A 23,899-nucleotide genomic window follows, 5' to 3' on the forward strand; every position below is an offset into this window, starting at 1 on the left:
TTTGTTTTTTTTTTTTTACTTGACTACATATCACAACTTTTGATGTTTAATTTCAAGTTAATACGACTAGTACACCAAAACTACTTAAGCCTGATTCTTATGTTTAGAAAACGGACCGTTCGAGATCATGAGTAAAACCAAATGTTTTTTGAATATGGAAGCTAGCTTTTAAGTGTTCAGATTCTCATCTTGAAATTAATATTAAATATAAACTTAACATTCTAATACTAAATATTTCGATATATATTACTAAATTTCACTTATTAAATGACCTTATAGTACAATCATGTTTGCATTCATTATTATAAAAAAAAAAAAAACTATTTTGAACAATTGTTGCAAGAATTCTTACAGATTATGTAATATTTTGTATAAGTTATTTTAATATTTTGTTTGAAATACTAAGTCATTAAAACGAATATTATGAATAATTCTAATACTGAAATAATGTGTAGTGTTCAGTGCCTATGAATTGATTTTTTTAATTATAATTTGTATAGTCGATTATTTTGTTGCTATAAAATGTTTATTATGGCAAATATCAATTACGCTAATTACAACACAATTCTTATACTTAATATCTATAGAGTGTAGAAGAAAGGAATATCATCTTTATATATCAGAAAGCGTCTGTTCAAAGACATTAAATAGGAGACGCATGTGTAGCGCGAGGGTAATTTTCAAATAAGTGCTAAAAATTAAAGAATAAGGAGAGGTAAATAGATACGGATAGAAATACTTTCGCTTGTGCAATTTTTATCACAATTGTCACTTTATACGTTTTTATTTTTAATGTCACTTGCAAAAGCTCTTTATAATTCACAATAATTTATTGACTTTCAAAGTTATCTCTGTAAAAATAGTAACTGTTTAGGTTACATATACCAAATGTTTCTCGATCTCAGCACAATATAATACGGCGCTCCTTTCGTCTACACTCCATGTTAATATAAAAAAAACTAACATATTATTCACTCAAAAAAACATATATTTTTATTTTCATTATATTTCTGTTAAATGTCTTACGAGAAAAGCAAACCTACCATATTATAAACAAATAAACATTTATACCAATAAAATATCGACGCAACACGTAGACGCATAAGCAGGGTCCCGCCCACTGCCTCTACCAGAGATTATCATATAAGCTAAGAGGATCAGTCTATGATCACTGTGCGTAGGTATTTGCGCTTCATGTGTCAATAAAAATGTGAAAACCAAGTCTTTTCTTTTATTTATATCTTGGCCAATCTCTTTAAGTCTTTTCCTGGGTGTTAAATACTTGAAATATTAAAATAAAATCCACATCTAATTAAATATACAATATAAATTTATTTTAAATGTATCTACATTATTCCATAGCAACGTCGTTTTGTTTTCCGTCTCTGTCTGTAACGATACAGTTTTCGTAGTTCCATTTCGGGAAAATACGTTTATATAAATTCAGAAGGACTGTGTCTTGAGATTTCAGCTGACCGTCAAATGCACACTTCATATGGCCATGAGTTCCTGAAAGAATTATAGTATTATTAATAATGTTATAAAAAGTACTACAAACAATTGTGTTTGCACTCAAACAAACAAAAAACCGACTTCAGTTACTTAGACAAGTAATATAATGTAGGTAATATACAAATAATAATTAAATACGCATCATTATGGATAACTCAAAAAGTGCTTGTCAGATCTCGATCCAATTAATATGAGACCACATAACAAACATTGTATTAAAAAAAGAATCGCCAAAATCGGTGCACCCAGTAAAAAGTTATGATGCAACACACATTAAAAAATACATTTGAATTTAGAACTTCCTTCTTTTAAAGAAGTTGAGTATAATTATGTTATTTGGCATTTTCTGAGCATAGCGATAGTCATACCGATACCGGTATCGGTCGATGGTACCCTTTTCGAAGTTGTTCAGGATTATATTTACCTAGGCCATACTATCCAACTAGGCCGCAACAACTTCGAGAAGGAGGCCGATAGGAGGATTGGGTTGGGCTGGGCGGCGTTTGGCAGACTCCGTCGAGTCTTCACTTCGAAGATTCCGCAATGCTTGAAGACAAAAGTTTTCGAGCAATGCGTCCTGCCTGTGTTAACATACGGAGCCGAGACGTGGACACTGACCAAGGGACTGGTCCACAAGTTTAAAGTCGCTCAACGTGCAATGGAACGGGCTATGCTTGGGGTCTCTCTCAAAGACAGGATTAGAAATGAGACTATCCGCGAGAGAACGAAAGTAACCGACATAGCCCACAGAATTAGCAAGTTGAAGTGGCAGTGGGCTGGTCATCTGTGTCGCAGGACCGATGGCCGTTGGAGTAGACGGGTCCTAGAGTGGAGACCGCGTCTTGGCAAACGCAGTGTGGGACGTCCTCCGGCCCGTTGGACCGACGATCTACGTAAGATTACCGGTGTAGGCTGGATGAGGATTGCGGAAGACCGGGATGTGTGGCGCGAACTTGGGGAGGCCTATGTCCAGCAGTGGACTGCGATAGGCTGAAGTGTGTGTGTATGTGTGTGTGTGTGTGAGCATAGCAAAATATGCAAATATTTTACTACTGTTACCTATGACATATGATTCCGGTGTGTACTTCTTAATGGACAAATTTTCCAATGGTTGATTTTCTATATTATAAATTTATAAATATCTCATACAACATGAAAACTTCCTAAAATCTTGTTATTTTAAATTATAATAAAAACATACCTAAAGGCTCCTTTATATGACCAGTACGTCCATACTTCGTTCTCAATTTGCATGGTTTGAAGTATACCACATCATCTCTATTAAAGAACATAAACCTGATAACTGCAGACTTCTTGTGAACCTGTAAATAAGACATTATTGTCATGATATAAAAAAAATAAAACTTAAGACAATATCAAATCCATGGTCCATCCAAGGTTATAATTTGTTTTAGTACAATGTTTAAAATTAAAGCAGTTTCGAGCTATCAAGAGTCTTTTAATGAAAAGAAATGACTTTTGATAATTTATTAAGACAGATAATTAATTTCGTAACCTGGATTTTTTTTCCAATATTGCACGTAAAAAAATTTAATAGATATACCTTATATGGATGACCAGAGAGAACGATCCTCTTTATCACAAGTCTGTCAGGATTACATGACAGTAGAACTCCAGATGCAACTAGTTGTAATTTTGTATTCCTCTTTTCCTATAAAAAAAAAAGAAAATTAATATAATTATATTCCTAATTCTTAAAACTTTTACTTTGTCTTACAATACTTACTTTGAAACATAGGACTGTTGACGGACTAAATTGAATGGGCGCATAAAATGTTGCTACACATGTTGATCCTGGCTGGAAGAAACGCTCATACTAAAAAAAGAAATAAAATATCACATTTACTTTACAAAACAAATTAAATATTTATATTATTTTAGGATCATTTCTAGTTGTACAAACCTTATGTTTACTACCATTAGTATGCTGACTAAAAATTGGATTGACAATAAATCTTCTGTAGCCCACTTGGAATATTAATCTTTCCTTGCTCTTTATCGGCTCATCACTAGCTCCAGTACGTTTTAATACTACATTCATCAATGACATTTTATGTTCATGTGGTAAAAGGCCAAAAACAGATAGTGGAGCATTAGCATTGGCTGTATGGAACGCGTTCCATAAATCTTGTCGAACATTCTTCACGTGAATAGTTATGTAGAAGCCATACTGAAATAAATTTTGAAGATATCTTAATTACAAGTTATTTATAAAGTATTTTACATACGATCATGCTATTTGTTAATCTACACATGTTTGGTCAAACACATGACATTTTACAACTGTAATACCAGATTTTAGTTAAGTACATACAGTACATTAGTGCAAAAAACAGCTACAACAAGACATATTAGCCAAAATAAGCTCTTTGTGAATACTTCTTATCAAATTGACCAATGTGATTATTTACCATATTAACAAGACTATCTTCAAGCTCCTTAAAAACTCTTCTCCTTGTTCTTTCATAATTTTCGAACTGGAATATTCTAGCATAATCCTCTGGGAGATTTTCTTTAGGATCCCATGGCGAAGTCCTAAATGACTCTAAACCCCTATATCTCATAAATCTCTCCCTTGCTGGTACATCTTGTGGTGTATCTACTTCATCTGGAAACTGTTGGTCTTCCTTAGCAGCTAATAATTTCTTCAGCATTTCATGTTCCTCATATGCATCAATTGTAGCATCATATTTTTCATCGGTTGGACCAACTACTGATTCTGTGACAGATTCAAAATCATTATCTTCCTTGTTAGCTTCTTGGTCTGAATGTTCTTCTTCACATGACATAAATTCATCATCATCGACTTCATCATCACCACATTCATCCTCACTTCCCTCAGAACCATCACTTTCTACATCAGACTCGACAATCCAAGCTGCCTGATAGTCAGACCAACCCTTTGGAACTTTTTTAATCTTTTTCTTTGTTTCAATATTTGATTGTTTGATTTCTTCCTCTGTTGGCCATGTTTGTTCTGCTTCCATTGGATCAGGAATATTTTCAGATACTAAGGATTCTTGTTTGCCTGGGTCGGCTACTTGTAACACAGATACTTTAGTGACTTCAGCATCCATTGTGTCAGTTTTTGTACTTTCTTTGCCTAAGTTTAAAGGATGTGGGTCATCTAGTCCATCAATTCTAACCATTTGAAAGTCACCTAACCCAGTTATATGAACCAAGCCATTTACATTCAAAGGCATGCCACGCAAGTAACCACTTATTTTAAGTGTACCACTCTCCCCTTCTGCATCTGGCACATACTCAACATCTTCAGCTAGCAAATAAGGTCTCTTTTCTCTATGATGTATAACATTTCTTTTTTGATTACCAATTCTCCGTAGCACATTTAAACCATCAGAGCTCTTATCCAATTGCATAATTTTTTCTTCTGGCAACCACTTTGAAACAAGCTTTTGTACATTTTGTTTTTCACTAGTCCGTTTCTTAGGATGTACTCCTTCTATGTCCATAGCTACTACAATAGGTGTTGGCATACCCTGAGCCATTGACAATGCTAAGGCTTTTTCTCCCCACTCATCAACTGGTTCATCAAGAGCAGAACTAACAAATAAAACTGTATCTGCAATTTTAAGAGCATCAAGAAGAGCAAATTCATTTTCGATTTCAGGGCAAATAAATGAAAAACGCTGCTTGAAGTTAGGTAACCTGCAAAAGAATAATACAATATTATGATAAATTTTACAACAAAGATGATTCTTTATTTTCAAAAGAAATACAATGCAATTTTAGACTTTTTACTTTTAATATTTTTATTCTTACCCTATATGTAATACACCACTCAGAGACTGACTGACAACAGTTCCTTCAGAGCATGTTCTTAATATAGCCAATGCGGACTGTACATCCAACTGCGCATTCAGCGGAACGACACACACAAGAAACGGTGGATTTCGGTTCCCACCGAGAGCACGTTTCTTCGAAAGTACTTCTTCGCGTTTATTTTTACGAATTTGTAAAGCTTGATGACGTCGTTCATCTTTTTTTAATATATGGCGATTTCGTCGAACAATTTCCTTAATATTTACTTTACCTGTATTATTTTGTAATTAATTAATAACACATAAATAAATAATCACTGCACTCGCGAATTGTTAACCTTACCTTTAACTGCTGCGGAAATGCCTCGTTTAGACCTATGACGAGACTTGTGAGCTTTATTGCTCTGCTTTAAATTTCCAGATCGATGAGCTTGCTGCATTTTCTCATATAATTAATAGCATATAAACAAATCTTTTAACTATTTTTCAACAATAATGACAATTATCACAACTCACGTGTTTTATAATTGACAGTTGACAAACAAAAGACTGCTGTCAAAGTGTGACAACTTGGTGACAACTAAAACTTAGATAAAAACAAGAATTAGTTGGAAAATGGAGACGACCGAAATGATTTTAAATAATAGAATTAGACTTTAATTAAGAAAATTTATTTGGCGATATTCATTGAAAATTTTGCAAAAATGTAAAAATAAATACTCTTTGTTAATTAAAAAAATGTTAAGGAAAATCTGCTACTAAAAATACTATAATAAGATTAATAAGTTATATTAGACTCGAGTATAGTAAAACATTGTTCGAGAATTCAATCCAAATAAGAAATTGTGTTTTTATTTGTTCTTGTATTGTTTTTTTTTAAATATATTGATAATTAACACAGTGTGTGCTACGTAATGTACTACTCTTGTTTTTATTACTTAGTTCCCTCAAATAAATTAAAATCAGATTAAGGACTACCAAAAATTAAATCTTAACTTCTTAAGATACCTTCCATTTGATACATTATTGTTATAATTAAATTAAATATTTGTATAAGTCGTACCATATTCATAAATTAGGATAGGGTGATTAGAATCATTTTATAACAAAAATTCCCCTATCGTAATCCTTTTTCCAATCAATAATAAATTTGTCAAAATATTGTTAGTTTTATTAATTAGTAGTTAGAAAAATAAATAAAACTAAACTTAACAAGTAGTGAAAGTAATTAAACATCGTTTAGGTTAAAAATAACAACAAAAGCAAAACGTAATTAATTTGTCAATAGGTCAGAAAATATTGAACTTAAGGCAACATTTTACACGCCAACATCACAGGTCACGTGACATGACGTTGTGGACGTGTCATTTGTGAATAGCTCGTTGGTACCGTTGCGCAGGTTCATTTCTGTTAAAGTCTGGTTGGAGTCTTATTATTGAACAAAAGTTGAATGGTTTCAATCGGATTGATCAGTTGATATTTTAGTTAGGATAGTTAAATCACAGTAAATCATAATGGCGAGTGAGTATTCTTTACTATTAATATTTGAAATAAGTAAATATATATAGTAGACACGTATCACTAGTTTGTCCGAAGATTTTGTGTTAAATTGGAGATTAATGTGATAAATGTGTTAAGTAACTAATATTTTTCGTATTCCAGTAAAATTCCTCGAGGTTATAAAGCCATTTTGTAGTATATTACCAGAAATAGCAAAACCAGAGAGAAAGGTAAGTCCACGACTACTCGATATCATCCTTTATATTAGAGTTCATTTTGTCATATAAGACATGAATTGTGTTACTTCTAATCAAATTAAGCATATTTAAATGGTAAAACATACAATATCAAAGTGAAAGTATTTTTCCTAACCTAGTACCTATTGAAGAGTAACTGTACTATAACGAAAACTTTTACTTTTCAGATTCAATTCAGGGAAAAAGTATTATGGACAGCAATAACGCTATTTATTTTCTTAGTATGCTGCCAGGTAAGCAATTTCGTATTTACAGTAAGTTTACAATTACAGTACAATAAATATAAAATATAGTTAAAATTGTATCACTGCACACGAAAGTCAGTGAAATCAGTTAACAGTTATCATTATTACAGTGAAAGAATAAATATATGAAAATTATGTTTTGCCACATAATAGTAATTATGTTAATTGTATTTTGATTTCCTTCAAACAATGATAACCAATTAAAACCCTATAGTTTTTAATGCCTATACTCAAAATAATAACAATAATTAAAGTAACTAAACTAGGAACACATTTATATAAGTAAAAGTAAATTTTATTAAACAACACAAGTTAATATAAATTCCAACGTTTGTATACATTTTCTAAGACATTGTAATGTGTTTGTAGATCCCATTATTCGGTATAATGTCATCGGACAGTGCAGATCCATTCTACTGGATCCGTGTGATCTTGGCGTCTAACAGAGGAACACTTATGGAACTTGGTATCTCGCCTATTGTCACATCTGGACTTATCATGCAACTGCTTGCTGGTGCAAAGATTATAGAAGTTGGAGATACTCCGAAAGATAGAGCATTGTTCAATGGAGCTCAAAAATGTAAGATATAAATAATATTTATTAATTTCTTGTTCAGTACAGTATTATATCAATACAAATAAACAACTATGCTAAGTTACTCAAATTAGACATGGAAAGATAGCTAAAGTACAAGATACCCAGAACCAACCAAGAGTACCAAGATTCCCTCTGAGATAGGGCACAGCAGGAATTTCCTGCTCAAAATATGGAGCAGCCCGACTGGGGTAGTACCTCGACCTTACAGAAGATCACAGCAAAATAATACTGTTTTCAAGCAGTATTGTGTTCCTGTTGGTGAGTAAGGTGACCAGAGCTCCTGGGGGGATTGGGGACTGGGTCGGTAATCGCTTACCATCAGGTGAGTCGTACGCTTGTTTGCCGACCGAGTGACATAAAAAAAAAAAAGATAAATTGTAGACATATTATGAACTACTAGATATAATAAAACATTTACGTCTTTTTGAGGCAATTTGCCAATTTCTCTTAATAATTACACCGGCACACAAAAAAAATGAAGTGGAATGTGCATTTGACCGGACCTACTTACGGGTACGTATTTTGGTCCGCTGAATCCGAATTTGAGGTCAGTTTGACCTGTACACCCTCAGAATTTCGAGAAAACTTAAAAAAACCGTAAAAATGATGAAAATCGACAGTTTTAATGATGTAAAATTTTTTTTAGAACTAAACTAAGAGTGATTTTTGTGTATTTCGATCCGCTGAATATGTGTCGAAACTTTATTGAGACCATGGGCCGCTTTAAATGCAAAAAAATCGCACAAAACCCTCGAAATTTTCGAAAAAATATAGTTTTGATGAAAAAAAAAAAAAAATTTCCCACCGGGTTAACATCATGTTACATCGACTACAAATCGTATGTGGAACCCACGTTGAATCCAAATTAGTAATTTGGAGACCAAAACATTCTTCATAAATTTGTTTGATCTTATCAGATAACGATCTTCGATTCCTTTCCAAATTGAATTCGCCACAAATGTAACAAAATGAATCAGGATTTTTATTACACAGATGAGAATTACTTCTTGTAATAGTATACTCTCCAGTAGCCAAGTTGCCCACTTCTAAAGAGCTGCAGTCGCTTGATGACGACGCCTGCGAGCCTGCTTTCTCACTCTGACCAGACGCCGATACTGGGGTTCCGACTCCCTGCATCGTAAAGTACTTATCACTTGTACCTGCCATGACGGCACACACGCCGTTTACCCAGGGACTCTGCCAGATGGTTCTGTTGCCCACCGTCACCACGTGGAGGTGCCCTGGTTACAGGCACAAGCAATTAAGCCTTCAAAAGTCAAAAACAAAAGTGAAAAAGCAAAAAAAATACTTTTTTTGGAATTTTCGAGGGTTTTGTGCGATTTTTTTGCATTTAAAGCGACCCATGGTCTCAATAAAGTTTCGACACATATTTAGCGGATCAAAATACACAAAAATAACTCTTAGTTTAGTTCTAAAAAAATTTTTACATCATTAAAACTGTCGATTTTCATCATTTTTACGGTTTTTTTAAGTTTTCTCGAAATTCTGAGGGTGTACAGGTCAAACTGACCTCAAATTCGGATTCAGCGGACCAAAATACGTACCCGTAAGTAGGTCCGGTCAAATGCACATTCCATTTCATTTTTTTTGTGTGCCTGTGTTATAAATTTGACAAAATGCCAATTGTATACAACTTTCTCTAATCTTTACTTATTGCTATTTAAAAAAATTGCAATTTTTTACTGCTTGATTCAGCTTGTAACATCCTACTTCTGGGTACAAGCCGTTTTCTCCACAAAAAAGAAAGTTTTTAAACAAATTACATCTTATTGTCAAAACATATAAGGAATAATTAATATTGAAAGTTATTAATGAAATTTTTCTTTGTTGGCAGTGTTTGGTATGGTAATAACAGTGGGTCAAGCCATTGTATATGTGATGACTGGTATGTACGGAGAGCCGAGTGAAATCGGAGCCGGTGTGTGTCTCTTGATTATCATTCAGCTATTTGTTGCTGGATTGATTGTTCTACTACTTGATGAACTACTACAAAAAGGTTTTTAATAATTTTTTTTAATGTAATTTAATAATTTTTTTTAATGTAATTTAATGATTATATCTCAAATTTTGACCCTAGCTATGTCATAAATATTCATAAATATTATGTCTGTATTGTAAGGAATACATGATAAAAATACATGTAGTATACCATATTTAGCAACTTTATAAAATATAAATATAACTAGCCGACCCTGCAAATGTTTCTTTGCCATATATGTTATTAACCCGCTTAATCCCCCCCCCCCCCCTTATAACTTAGGGGTATGAAAAATAAATGTTGGCCGATTCTCAAACCTACCCGATATGCCCACAAAATTTTATTAAAATCGGTCGAGCTGTTTCGGAGAAGTTCAATGTTTAACACCATGACACGAGAATTTTATATGTTAGATTAGTGTATATACAAGTAAGTGTAATCTTTACATTGTAATTTATTTCAGGATATGGCTTGGGTTCTGGTATATCTCTGTTCATTGCTACAAACATTTGTGAGACTATTGTATGGAAAGCCTTCTCTCCTGCTACCGTCAATACTGGTAAGTAACAAAATAAAATTGTGTATGTTATTTAAAATTCTTTTAAATAAGTACTTTTGAATATAATCTCTTGGAAAAAAGATGATTGTAAGCTTAACTACTTAACTGAGAAAACTTATTTGTAACTTCAACAAATTATTTTTCTGGGCTGTATTTCTGGTGGAACTGCGTTTTTGACACTATAATTCCATTTACAACATCTTACTCAAGACATCTTTTGACCTAGAGAACACCCTCTCTCTCCCTGTTAACTTTTATATAATCTTGTTATTATTATTATCAGGTCGCGGCACAGAATTCGAAGGAGCAGTGATAGCTCTGTTCCACCTCTTAGCCACAAGACCCGACAAAGTGCGAGCTCTCCGAGAAGCCTTCTACCGTCAGAACCTGCCCAACCTCATGAACTTGCTGGCCACCGTTCTGGTCTTCGCTATAGTTATATACTTCCAGGTATTTTTATTATTTATTTATTGGGTATCTATAGACAATCGGGCGACGATTTATGGGGTTTGGGGTGGAGAGGAAGAGGGGCGGAGGGGATTACCCTCTGGTACCACTCCCACCGCTCAAAACCCCATGGTTATGCAGATATCGTGGTTAAAGTTTTGAGGTTAGAATTGTGTTATTTAGAGCTATCGAAATACCTTAGAGCTCCGCGTCTGACTCCACCTTAGCTCCGGCGCTGCGGGAAGTGCACTCATGCTCCGTTTCGTAACTTTCACGCGTTATTTTCAAAAACAATCTCGACTGCAAGATCAACAAACGATACGAACTAACGTTTAACGACTGACAAATAGGCACTTTCAAACAAAATAGCGCGTCACTCAGCGTTTCGTTGAAAAATAATTTAAGCACAAATGCATTATTTTGCCATGCCATGGTTAAAGTTTTGAAGCTAGAATAACGCTTGGCTCCGGCGCTGCGGGAAGTGCAGCCCTTCCGCCCTTGCGTGCGACGGCTGCCCTCCCTCCGCGCCTCCGGTTTCTTAAGAACACTAGGGGTAGGGCAGACCAAGACCACGTGGAGCGGGGTGCTCCGATTCGATTTTTGGTATTTGTCGAATTGGCAAAACTGTGCCCAAGTGACACACTTAAAACTATGCAACAATTTCTCTATAATTTAGTCCTTTTTATATCATTGCTCAATTATTTTATTTTGTGTTACATCTATTTTAATATTCACAATAAATTGTGTACATGTTATCTATTATCTGTAATCATAAATGCTAATGAGATAGATATATGTATATTTTCTGAAAGAATAAATTTTCTGTATTACAGGGCTTCCGAGTGGATCTACCAATCAAGTCCGCTCGCTACCGCGGCCAGTACTCATCCTACCCCATCAAACTGTTCTACACATCAAATATTCCCATTATTTTACAGTCTGCTCTCGTTTCCAATCTTTATGTTATTTCACAGGTAATTTTCAACATTGTAAATTTATTTTAAGCAAGTTATTCTTGTTAATATATTCCTTCTTATACCATAACAATTTGTGTCAACTAGTGTTAGTTTTTGGTTTAGGAATTGGTATATTTCAAAGAATGTTTGTTTTTTACTTAGGGCCTGCTTCACCAGAATGCAATTTGACGAATCCAATTTCTTATATATTATTCTTTTTACCATCGAATTGCACTGTATTTATAAGATACAGTCGACTCTCGTTAATTTGAAACTGAGGGGACTCGAAAAATATTACGAATTATCGAGTGTTCGAAATATCAAATGGTTCGAAATTTTTGAGAGAAAATAAATAAAGCTTCGAAATATTAAGTGTTGATCAATTATTACATACAAATTTATTAACTGCTATTCTTTAACACTAACAAAAGTCACCTTTCTTCTCACCTACCTCTACTTTTTCGATTACCTTCTTTGAGCTATCTTTAAGCATTTATATTTTTTAGGACTCATAACTAACACAAACTTTTAATATGTAGGTATACAACGAAAGAGTAACAGTAATTAACATAATTGTGTTTGCTCGCAAACGAAAAAAAAACCGACTTCAATTACATCGACAAGTAATACAACGTAGATCGACGAAAAAATAGTCAAGCAACCACGCGTTATCAAAGATTACTCAAAAAGTAGTTATCAGATCTCGATAAAATTTATATGTGACCACATGATATACATCAGCTTTCGATTAAATTAAAAATTATCAAAATCGGTACACCCAGTAAAAAGTTATTACGGATTTTCGAGAGTTTCCCTCGATTGCTCTGGGATCCCATCATCAGATCCTAGTTTCCTTATCACGGTACCAAACTAGGGATATCCCCTTTCCAACAAAAAAAGAATTATTAAAATCGGTACATCCAGTAGAAAGTTATGCGGTATAATATAACGTAGGTCGACGAAAAAAGCGTCAAGTAAAAACACATTATTAGATATAACTCGAAAAGTAGTTGTTAGATCTCAAATAAATTTAAATGGGACCAATTGGCACACACCACCTTTCGATTAAAACAAAATTTGTCGAAATCGGTCTACCCGGTCAAAAGTTCTGATGTAACATACATAAAAAAAAAAAAAAAAAAAAAAAATACAGTCGAATTGAGAACCAACTCCTTTTTTGGAAGTCGGTTAATAAAAAAATAACAATAAACATAATTAAACAAACCAATTCGTGCGGAAGTGTGTGTCAAACTAATCATAATAAAACAAAGACTCGAATGATGAGTGAGATGATAAGTTCGAATTAACGCGTCGTTTTGTTCCGTAGCAATGGTTTTTTTCGTTCGAATTACCATGTGTGTAAAAATGTATAGATTTAGTTGGAAATATAAAGAGATTTTGTAGGGAACTCATGATGACTTTGAATTATAGAGAGGTTCAAATTATCGCAAGTTTGAATTAACGAGAGTCGACTGTACTTGTATTTGCAAATATGAATATAAAAGTTGCAGTATATTCATTGAGGAAAAATAGGCCCTAATGGCCGTTCGTAACTTATTTTCTGGATAAACTTTATGTTGAACTGGTAAAACCAGCCCTTAATGTGTTTATAGTGTTAAATTTACGAATATGTTGTTGTTACGTATATGTAGAAAAAACTAAAGTGTTCGCGTGCGTTGTTACATCGTTTTAAATTGGCCTTTATTTTTTTCAGATGTTAGCTGTAAAATTCAGCGGTAACTTCTTAGTAAATCTCCTCGGAGTGTGGGCCGATGTAGGAGGTGGTGGCCCAGCTCGAGCCTACCCTGTTGGAGGCCTATGCTACTACTTCAGCCCCCCAGAGTCCCTTGCCCACATTGCTCAAGACCCGCTCCACGCAGTACTGTATATTTTCTTCATGTTGGGCTCATGTGCCTTTTTCTCAAAGACCTGGATTGATGTGTCTGGATCATCGGCTAAGGATGTAAGTGAAAGATTTGTTGAATTATACATGTAGTCGTTAAACTTTAATGTACTGTAACATTCAGCAAGCATCTTAATAATAGGCAAATTGCTAACAAATGGATTTGATGAATTATATTACTAAGATTTTTTAAAATTCTGAAATTATTATTGTTGTGATATACACCAAAAAAACCACTTTGAATATAGAGTAGAACTACCCTATACATATATATACACTTACAATATGTATACTTGTTTAAAAATGCTAAAATATGTATTTTTTTATCATCCAGGTCGCAAAACAATTGAAAGAACAGCAAATGGTAATGCGTGGTCACCGTGATAACTCAATGATCCATGAACTAAACAGATACATCCCTACTGCAGCTGCCTTTGGAGGTCTTTGTATCGGAGCCCTCTCAGTATTGGCTGATTTTCTTGGAGCCATTGGTTCAGGGACTGGAATATTGCTGGCTGTCACAATTATATACCAGTACTTCGAAATATTTGTTAAGGAACAAGCGGAAATGGGAGGCATGAGCACGCTCCTCTTCTAAACCTCAGTCTGATGGCATGCGTAGCGGCTAGAACGTTTAGGTGTATATTTTAAAACTATCGATTTTGATTGTTCATATTTTTATATCACGGTTTTTATTGCGACTACCTTTACCTTTTTATTTTCCGTTTTAATAGTTGCATTATTTCGTCGTTCGTTAGAACTGACCGTAATATATAAATAAGAGTGATTATTAGGCCTCTACGTGTGATTGTGTAAAATTTTTAGTCGTATTTTTTATTTTATAGCGATGTTCTAGCCGTTCCGTTTGTGCGTGCGAGTGTGTGGGTTATGTGCTATTTATATGAGATGAACTTTATATAATAAAATAATTAACGAGATTTACAGATTTTTCTTTTTCCCATGACAGATTGATGTTAGAAGTTATTGTAAATTTAAGTGTTGTAATAAATTCTTACTAATGGAAACAATTAAAAATTAGTACAGTATTTTTACTAGTTAAGTATAATGCTATATAATGTGGTAAAAAATACTGAGTATAATTTAACAACTTTTTCAGATTTTATCGCAGTTTATTAAGTTTTCTAAATGCCCGACGTCTCGGATACTTTACGGTAGCCATGGTCACGAGAGGTCCTCCAAAAAAGTTGTTTCATAATAATAGTGAAATTCGCGTGAACATAAGAAAACAATACTGAATATAATTAATCACTTGTCAACCTTTCTAAACAATCTAACCTTGTATAGTGTTTTCTCACAGGGCTCTTAATATCTGTTTATCTTCAATTAAAACAGCCGTGTTAAAAGTCTCATTAACTGTTAATTTTCCGTTAGGTATATGTTAAATTGTAAATATTTTAAAGTTTATGATTCATATCATTAATAGCAATAAGCGAGCCCACTCGTAATTATTATTCACTTACCTGTTGTTTTTGTGTGCGGTGTTATTATATCATATAGTTTACCACACTACATGTCAGGAAATTAAAAAAAAAAAGTGAAATAAATTGTTTTTATTTGCAAACCAAATTACACCTATATTACCTATATTTACAAAATACCTCTACAAAACAAATAAGAATTTATTATAAATTTGCACAATTTTCAAATAAAACAAGTAATATTTAGTATGTAACTTTATTCTCTTTACTAGACATGCAAAATACAAAGACAAAAACAATTTGCTATTTTTTGCTTGAACCCTGTGAAATAATAGCCATTAAATATGAAATAGTCGGATAGCGAAACGATTATGGAAATATGGTAACGAAAGTGTTATTACAACTTTAAGTGCGTCTTTCATTGTAAAAAAAAGTATATACAATTGTTTCATGAGATCTTATCGTTAGAACCGAATCAAAACAAGGGTAATGTAGGTGCCACATGTTAAAATTGTTTTATAATGAACCTAAAAACTTCATATGGCACAACACTTATAATTATGTAAGTATACTTCACTACACATCAATAGGCACTTTGCGTTACTCAACGGCAATGTAAGGAAAACTTTATTGCTTTTGATAACAGTTGCGGAATCGAGTTTTTATATTAGCTTGTCTCTTGGTCCCTCGCCAAGGTAGGATTCGTACAACTGCAACGTAAAATAAGTTACGGAAGACTAAGACGTAACCCCACATCGTGTTGATTTATAACAATCTCCGAACTATCCCTAGAGAATAGATCTCATATCCCTGTTTTACTAAAATAGATTTCTTAACAAAATACCAGATAAAATATAGCGGTAAATAAACCACATCTCGATATACCGTTACTGACGGAACACTAGATTAACATTTAAATTTTAAAATATATTTCACACTATGCAATCAAATTCCATCAAAACTTTTATTTCAGACAATATCCGACATCCACAGAATATTGAAAATTAAATAGTGTATTAAAAGTGGTTTGCTAATGTTCTGTAGCGACAACAATTTAAAGTACATTTTTCGTTTTTACAAACAGAAAGAAAATAGTAAGCGTTTCTATGTATCTATTTATTACTTATATACAAAGCTTGTTATGCACTATAATATATCATTTTATAGGCTTGTAATAATATTATCTTCTTATTGCAATAAATATTGATTGGTGTTCTTAGTCATTGTAAATAATTTACAAATTAGTAAAAACAAAGAAAAGTAAAACAAACTAGAAAAAGGTATAATGAAAAATAAACATTTATTAAAACAACAGTTTGGAAAATAAAGAAATAATAAAACAAAAAAGTAACTAAAGATAACAGTGCTAATTATTTTCTACTAAATTTGTGTAATGGTAGAAGAATTAATATACTCGTGAAAATGTTTATACTCCAAAAGAGTGAAAATTAAGTTCTTAACATCAAAAACCTTCAAAATGTACATAAATCAACATCGATCTGGAAAAAAAATTAACTAGGTACACGAGTCTAAAACTTGACAGTCCCAAAATAATATAATAAAATATAATCTAAAATAAAACAACAAAAATTCATTTCTGCCGCACCAGGCAATATCAATCAGTACCCTACGCGATTAGTTATACTATCAACTATGATTTCGCTAGTTCCTTCATATTTTGTACATGCATAATAGCGCTTAATTTCTACTCATCAAACTATTAAATATGGTAATTTAGAATATATATATTGTTGCCAACCTTCAAATGCAACACGCGATAAAGCTACGTAACTCGCCAATGCGCAGTTTTAAAAAGTTGTAATATCAACGAATTTTTAGTGTTAAAAAAATATTCGTCAATTTTAAAAATATACAGGTAACGATATAATATACAATCTGCAAGCTCTCAATGAAAGCATGTTAACACACTGGACGCCCATTTTAAATGGAACCATTAGTGTTTTCAAATACAAAACTAATTTTAACTGTAATCAAAATAACAATAAACTGTAAATCAAAACATTAGTTTTTGAGAGTGCACTAGCCCTAGCAAGATGCAGTTATAATAAAATTATTTGGTGTTAAGCAACAGTCTCTATTTCTTCCTGTATGGCAGTTTGTTGCTCTGTCGCTGTTATAGCTTTAGTCGGTGTGGTATACGGCAGAGTTTTTAACTTGCGGGCCTCCCGTCTCTGTTTCTTTTGCTGCATGACAAGTCTTAATTGTTCAAGTTTGCATTTCGTTTTTGTATTTTCAATTGCTAACGCCTTTGCCATATCGCATTTCTTGCAAGTTTCCCCAGGTATTGATTTGCCTTCACATGAAATGCACACATTTGGGTCTAGTCGATTGCATTGACATGTTTTATGATCGCATATACAGTTTTTACTTGAAGTAGACGGAAGGTGGCCATCACATAATCCATATGAACAAGATGGTTGACTGCAGCCTAGGCATTTTTTATCTTCATCGAGATTTATAGTTGCACAAGAGTGTTTTGATTCCTTCTGTAATGGTTAACAAAAATATTTAAATATCAAGTTTATTTTTTTATAACATATTTTGTATTATATATTATATATTTTGTAACCAAATTTTAATATAATTATTTGAAATTCAGTAGAAATGTCAACTATTTATACAAACTTTACTTCGTATTTTCGGGAAAATATAAACAATTACACAATATTTGCATACAAATCTAAAAATGTATATGAAAATTACCTGTGGTAAAGGAATGGGCGGTGCTGCACATAACAAGTCATTCAGTATATGAATAATTGTAGAAATATCTCTTTTTGGTCGTCCATATCTGTAATAAGTAAAAGAAGACAAAAGTAACAAATTGTAGTAGGAAAACATAATTATGAATATATCTAATCTCTAGATGTGGAGATAACAAATATTAATATTGGTTAAATATTTTAAAGAAATACAAAAATACTCATTAAGAAAACATAAGGTTTTAATGTGTTTAAAGATGCATTGTCATTTATTTGCAGAGCTATATTTTATTGCTTGATAAGTACACAGAACTAGTGGTAACCTGCAATCATGTTCATGTCAAAATTTCCTTTATGTACGTACAATACAGTACACTATAGTAATAACAAAATATATCTTACAATTTTTAACATTAATGCAAGTATCTTTTAGATTTAAAAAATACATAATATTTATGTAATATATATTTTTTCAATTTGATTTTATCTATCAGCGATTTGTATTCATGTCTTGTATGATGCAGCCTTGGCGCAAGTATTTTAAATAGAAGCCAGTCTATGCTTTTGTCAGTGTGTAGCATGGATGTGGTCAATTTATTCTTGTGTTCTTCTAGTCTTTTTCTGTACTTTTTGCATGAATATTTGACCTCCTCCTGAATTGTGGGTTTTGCAGTATAGTACTTTAAGGTTTCATTTTGAAAACGTTATTATATTTTGATGTTTGAGTGACTTACAGTGCCCGAGATTTCTATGCCATAGGTCCATATTGCTTTAATTACAGATTTATAGATGAGTAATTTATTCTTTAGACTCAAAGAAGATTGTCTTCCTATTAGCCAATACCTGTTCTCTTTTTGCCTTGATATGATCTTTCCAGGTAAGTCTTCTGTCTAAATGCTTCCCCAAGTATTTTGCTGTGTTTCTGTGGAAGATTAATGATCCCATTCAAACATAGTGTTGATTTTGCAGCACTAGTTTCAATTCTCCATTTCCCTAACCAGGAAATAACCCTGTTCATCTTTGATCTGGGTCATTTGATTTAAATGTCTCTTCCAAGAACTGTGCATACTGCCATTTCCAATCAGTTGTTAATCAAGGTTCCACTTTCTTTTCTCAATGGAGGTAGTACATGGTCTGTTGATCTTTAAATGATTTGGTGACTTTCCATAAACTAAATTCATTGCTTTGAAATGTTGAAAGTCTCAGTTTATCTTGCAATATTTTATCCTGTTTTGCTTTAATCATTCATTTTAGCTCCTCCTGGGCTATGTTTAACATTTTTTTTTGCTTTCCTATCAACAAAATCCTAGTTACTTGCCACTGTCGCCTTAATCGTGTGTTTTAAGATTTTTTATTTTTAATGTCATATTTATGTGAGGTACATTTTAGAGTTGATGTAGATAACCATGCTGCTGTCTGTATGAGATTAGTAGCATACAATACTGTTTCCTCAATTAATTTTTCATTTTTAAGTGGTAGTTGAAGGTTAACATTTATATCTATAAAGTTTTTCAAACCTTCCCAATCAGTTTTATTATTATTCAATGTCTCATGTGGTTCCTTCAAGATAATAAACATGGTACTAAGTGTGCATATAACTGGGGTGTGATCTGAAGAACCATCCAATCATGATTCTACTTTAATGTACAACTGTTCCCTTTGGTGGCAAAAAATCTATGAGGTCTGGTATTTTGTCGGTGTCAGTTCGCCAATATATAGATTTACTTGTTGATAAAATGTGAAGTTTGTTCTTATTGAACTCATTTTTTAGTTTGCGCCTTTGGGCGGATGTGAGGATCACATCGGGGTCACCAGTTTGGGGGTGTAATGAACAGGGTGTGAAGAATCACGTTGGCCATCGAAAAGGGAGGATCCTCCAACCAGACGGGTGTTCTGTCTGGCGGGCTACCGCCCCGACGGTTGTTGTCGGGTTCTTGTATTGTATATATTTAATCGCTTTGAAAACTCTGATAGCGCGATGTAGCATACGTCAGTTTTCTCTAATTACGTAGTTTGTAGTCGATCGTATTTCGCGCGATAGATGTCGCCACATCACTCCCCTCCGAGACCGGAGGTCGATAGCAGGTTGAGTCGTCCATTCATCTTGTGGTGCTTGCTGGGCCAGTGGAATGTTCCAGTGAATCGGAACCAGATGCCGCATAGTTCACAGTGAGTCGGAACTGTCTGCGGTGATACTGCATATGCTCCAGTGAGTAGGAGTGGTGCAGTGCTGCGTAGTGGCTGGCTGCTGCGTCGACCAGGAGAGAAGTGCGTCTCTGCTTGCTGACCGGCCCAAATGCAGTGTGCTGTGCCAAAGTCGCTGAGAAGGCTGTGGGCGATGACCAGGAATGCGCGTCCGCTGCATGCTGGTGGTCAAGATACCCGTAATAGTCGTAGATGCTGGCTGGATGAAGCCGTAGATGCTGGATACTACTCGCTGCTCGAAAGCTTGAGGAAGTGATGATGACGATGAAGGTTGCGCTGATTTTCATGCTCGGGGTCAAGTGATGATGACGTCACTATGACGTGGCTTTTGCAAAGGTTGCGTGTTCATATCACGTCGGGGAGATCCTCCGACCAGACGGAAGTTGTGTCTGGCGGGTTAACGCCCCCACGGTTGTTGTCCGGTTCTTGTATATATACTTAATCACTTTGAAAACTGATAGCGCGATGTAGGATACGTCAGTGTTCTCTAATTACGTAGTTTTGTAGTCGTTCGTATTTCGCGCGATAGATGTCGCCACACGCCCTTTAGTTGTCAACCTGGAACCTCACTAGGTGATTTAGAGTTCCAGTCCCCTTCTGTTATAAATCTTTGCCCCAGAGTAATGAAGAAATCAAAGAATGTTGTTTTAGTTATTTTGTGTCAAGGAGGACATAGATGGCAGCTAGGTTAAGTGTCCACTGTCATTCATGAAGTACTACAGCCTATAGTTATCAAGACAACAGTTACGAAGTGCATGTGTTAGATTTTCTTTAATAATTATGGCTGCTCCAGTGAGTGAGGTGTCTTCTGGGTGATTACAGAAAATTTATGTTGTACACTTGGATTTTGACTGTTCTTTAATAACTTATTATTGCAATAATCATTTGAACATGTCATAAAGTAGTTAAAAATGAACTGCATCATTAAAAAAAATAGACAAAAACTTGTTGTATAAGGATGTTTATTTTAAGGGTTGATACTTTAAATATATGAATGAATAATCCATAACATAAAGAATATGATATTTATATACCGACTAGGAAGTACCTCGACCTTACAGAAGATCACAGCTAAATAATACTGTTTTCAAGCAGTGTTGTGTTCCAGTGGTGAGTAAGGTGGTCAAAGATCCTGGGAAGGGTCGGAGGTAAGGTCAGCAATGAAGTTGCGATGCTTCTGGTGGTGCAGGCATCTAAAAGCTACAAGTAACCGCTTAGCATCAGGTGAGCTGTGGTGAACCAATATAATTATATGACAAAAAAAATTTACCTGTCCTGAAGAGCTGGATTCAGTGTTCCCGAGAATGTGCCGGAATATATTCCTTTCCCATGGTGTTTCATGGATTCTATCACTGCCCCTGGACCTATTTTCGAGCGCACTGATTCCACTGTTTTGAGATCAATCTTGTTGGTTAGTACCTCCTTTGATAATTTCTTTAATTTTTGTGTTAAATTTTTTGATGCCTCTATCAGAGCTTTTGTATCAACAGGTGGAGTGGGAGATGCTCTCTGTGGCTTTTTAGGTGCCTCTGGAGCTCTAAAAGGTATTTGTTTTGAAGTAGATGGTAGTGATATATGTTCTGACTGGATTTGTTTTTTTGCACTGGCACACAATTCGTTTCTAGAGGTTGATTGGTGTGAGAAAATTGCATCTGACTGACTACTGATTGGAGAAATCTTTTTCTTGTGCTTATTTGCAACAGATTGCATGAAAGCTTTCTGCTTATTGTGACCAATCGGGTGTTTAAATTTTGAGGTTTTATGAAGAAGATACTGGAAACGCTTATTTTTTAATGGTTCGTTCAAACTTTGGAATGAAGGCAAAGTTGCTTGTGTCTCCTGTGTCCCATGACTTGTGGTGGCTAAATTAGATATCTCCCTGTCCATCATCGACTCATCCTGTTCATTGAACAAGCCTTTATCAACGGCACTGTTAAATAAATTCTCCATTGGATATTCATCTATAGTGCTCTCGGCAAGGAATGAACTTTGGTCAGTGAAATTGTCACTGTCATCACTAACAGAACTGTCTGAAACATGTGAAGTCGTCGGACAGACTTTATCACACATGGCACTGGTTGAGGGCACAGATTCCATTGGTAATTTATTACTCGATAATAAGTCTATTAAACTACTCTTGACAGAACTTGCTACAGTCAAACCTCTATTTTCAGAGGTATTTGTATCAATTGGACTAGACACCAAATTAGATAGAGATTTAATAGGAGACTGTTCACTTTCTAATGTGTCTGACAAATCTGAAAGTGAACATTTTGATGTATCTGTCGGTTCCTCTTTGACTGTACTTGATTTTCCTGCAAATTTCTCTTCAGCCATTGTACGATATAAATCAAAGGCATTCTGTAACATATCTAGATCCTGCTTTTGTAAACTAGTCATCTGATTTTCTTGTTTATTCCTATCACTCTGCCCAACTGATTCTTCACAATGTGATGATTTATGAGATGACTGTGAAGTGTCCCTCGAATCACACTTGTTTCTTATATGTGAACTTTTACTTGATGTGGATGTCTTTAAAGTCCGAGAGCCACTTGATGAACTAGAGTTCAAAGTTGATAACTGCAATTGTATTAACATCATATGATCACCTAATCTCATGGTCAAATTTAGAGGAGATTTGCCACTCAGAAAATCATTGACTTGTGAGTCATTAAGCGACTCCAGAGCTTGCATCACCGAGTTTTCGGGCCTTTGACTCTGAAATATGTGAAATACATTATAAACATCATATTAACAAATGATAAACTGTTATTGATTAGCTTTACACTGTTGTGAAACACGTGATTATCATGGGGCACTGAATTGAGTTTCGAAATTACGTGACGTACTCACCAGAAGGCCCGTCTCGACACTCGGAAGTAAAATGACCCGCGACCCATCGAGTAAGCCGTTTTCTTGTAGAGTACCATCTCTCAATTGTCTGCGAAAACGAAATCATTTATCAATAATCATGTCAAAGGACGCGGATGCGTCATCATATCGACGCAACTTATTTCCGTGATAACTATGTTTAACAATAGAAGTTTGGCGTCTGACGGCTCTGCACTCACCTTTCGCGATGAAGAAGACATATTCTGTCCTTTGACACTTTTAGTTTTTTGGAAACGAGCTTTTTTAAATGTTCCACTGTGTTTTTACCGTTCACACTAATAGAGAAACTACCACCCGTTGTCGTTTGTATATTTAGCGTTATGTCCGTCGAATGGGACGAGCCACACCCGTATACTTCTGTTCCTGTTGCACGTTCCATATTTTACACATATATCACACCACCAATTATTTATTTTACCGTTTTAACAATGCAGAACTTATCTAGGATTACACAGCTATTTTATTGCAGGATAGAAATAACAGGGTCACACGCTAGACCCCCAGATTTGATGTGGCCGTCGGTGTGACCAATCTCCATCGCTTATTTCCCGTTATTTTTTTTATTCAACAGCTGATGCGAAGCGATGTTCACTTACGTTCCTATTAGGCAATAGAATATGTTTTAATTGTTTTTACGACATTTTGCTTATTGTTATATACTTTAGTTACAATATGTTAAAAGATTATATAACGAGATATTTGTGTAAATTAATAGTTGCCGAAATGTTTAGTAGTAATTATATATTTTCTTAAATGTTTTGGGCTAAAACGGAATACCATTATCATATGTTCTTAGCAACTTAGCATCAAGCAGCTAAAACGTCACTAAGCTTTGTGCGGGAAATTCAATGTGTTAAATAA

The 23,899-nt window shown here is 34.2% G+C and overlaps 3 protein-coding genes across 3 annotated transcripts; 1 reads left to right on the forward strand and 2 right to left on the reverse strand.

Moving 5' to 3' along the window:
- Positions 1–1,309: 1,309 nt before the first annotated feature.
- On the reverse strand, positions 1,310–5,860 carry LOC123654188 (pre-rRNA-processing protein TSR1 homolog). Its single transcript, XM_045590111.1, has 8 exons — positions 5,659–5,860; positions 5,317–5,587; positions 3,945–5,202; positions 3,437–3,703; positions 3,260–3,349; positions 3,077–3,184; positions 2,714–2,834; positions 1,310–1,509 (listed from the first exon to the last, which is right to left on the reverse strand). Exons 1-8 carry the CDS (start codon positions 5,753–5,755, stop codon positions 1,352–1,354), a joined length of 2,370 nt encoding a protein of 789 aa, XP_045446067.1. The 5' UTR covers positions 5,756–5,860; the 3' UTR covers positions 1,310–1,351.
- A 798-nt stretch (positions 5,861–6,658) lies between these two features.
- Positions 6,659–15,344, forward strand: LOC123654190 (protein transport protein Sec61 subunit alpha). The gene is made up of 10 exons (XM_045590113.1): positions 6,659–6,836; positions 6,978–7,045; positions 7,240–7,305; positions 7,687–7,897; positions 9,771–9,932; positions 10,378–10,473; positions 10,757–10,923; positions 11,754–11,894; positions 13,591–13,839; positions 14,114–15,344. Exons 1-10 carry the CDS (start codon positions 6,830–6,832, stop codon positions 14,375–14,377), a joined length of 1,431 nt encoding a protein of 476 aa, XP_045446069.1. The 5' UTR covers positions 6,659–6,829; the 3' UTR covers positions 14,378–15,344.
- Positions 15,345–15,460: 116 nt separating this feature from the next.
- On the reverse strand, positions 15,461–23,560 carry LOC123654189 (midnolin homolog). The gene is made up of 5 exons (XM_045590112.1): positions 23,218–23,560; positions 23,000–23,087; positions 21,417–22,864; positions 17,943–18,030; positions 15,461–17,725 (listed from the first exon to the last, which is right to left on the reverse strand). Exons 1-5 carry the CDS (start codon positions 23,415–23,417, stop codon positions 17,300–17,302), a joined length of 2,250 nt encoding a protein of 749 aa, XP_045446068.1. The 5' UTR covers positions 23,418–23,560; the 3' UTR covers positions 15,461–17,299.
- Positions 23,561–23,899: the final 339 nt, after the last annotated feature.

This window comes from Melitaea cinxia, chromosome 6, assembly GCF_905220565.1.
Source record: "Melitaea cinxia chromosome 6, ilMelCinx1.1, whole genome shotgun sequence".
Classification (NCBI taxonomy): Eukaryota; Metazoa; Arthropoda; class Insecta; order Lepidoptera; family Nymphalidae; genus Melitaea; species Melitaea cinxia.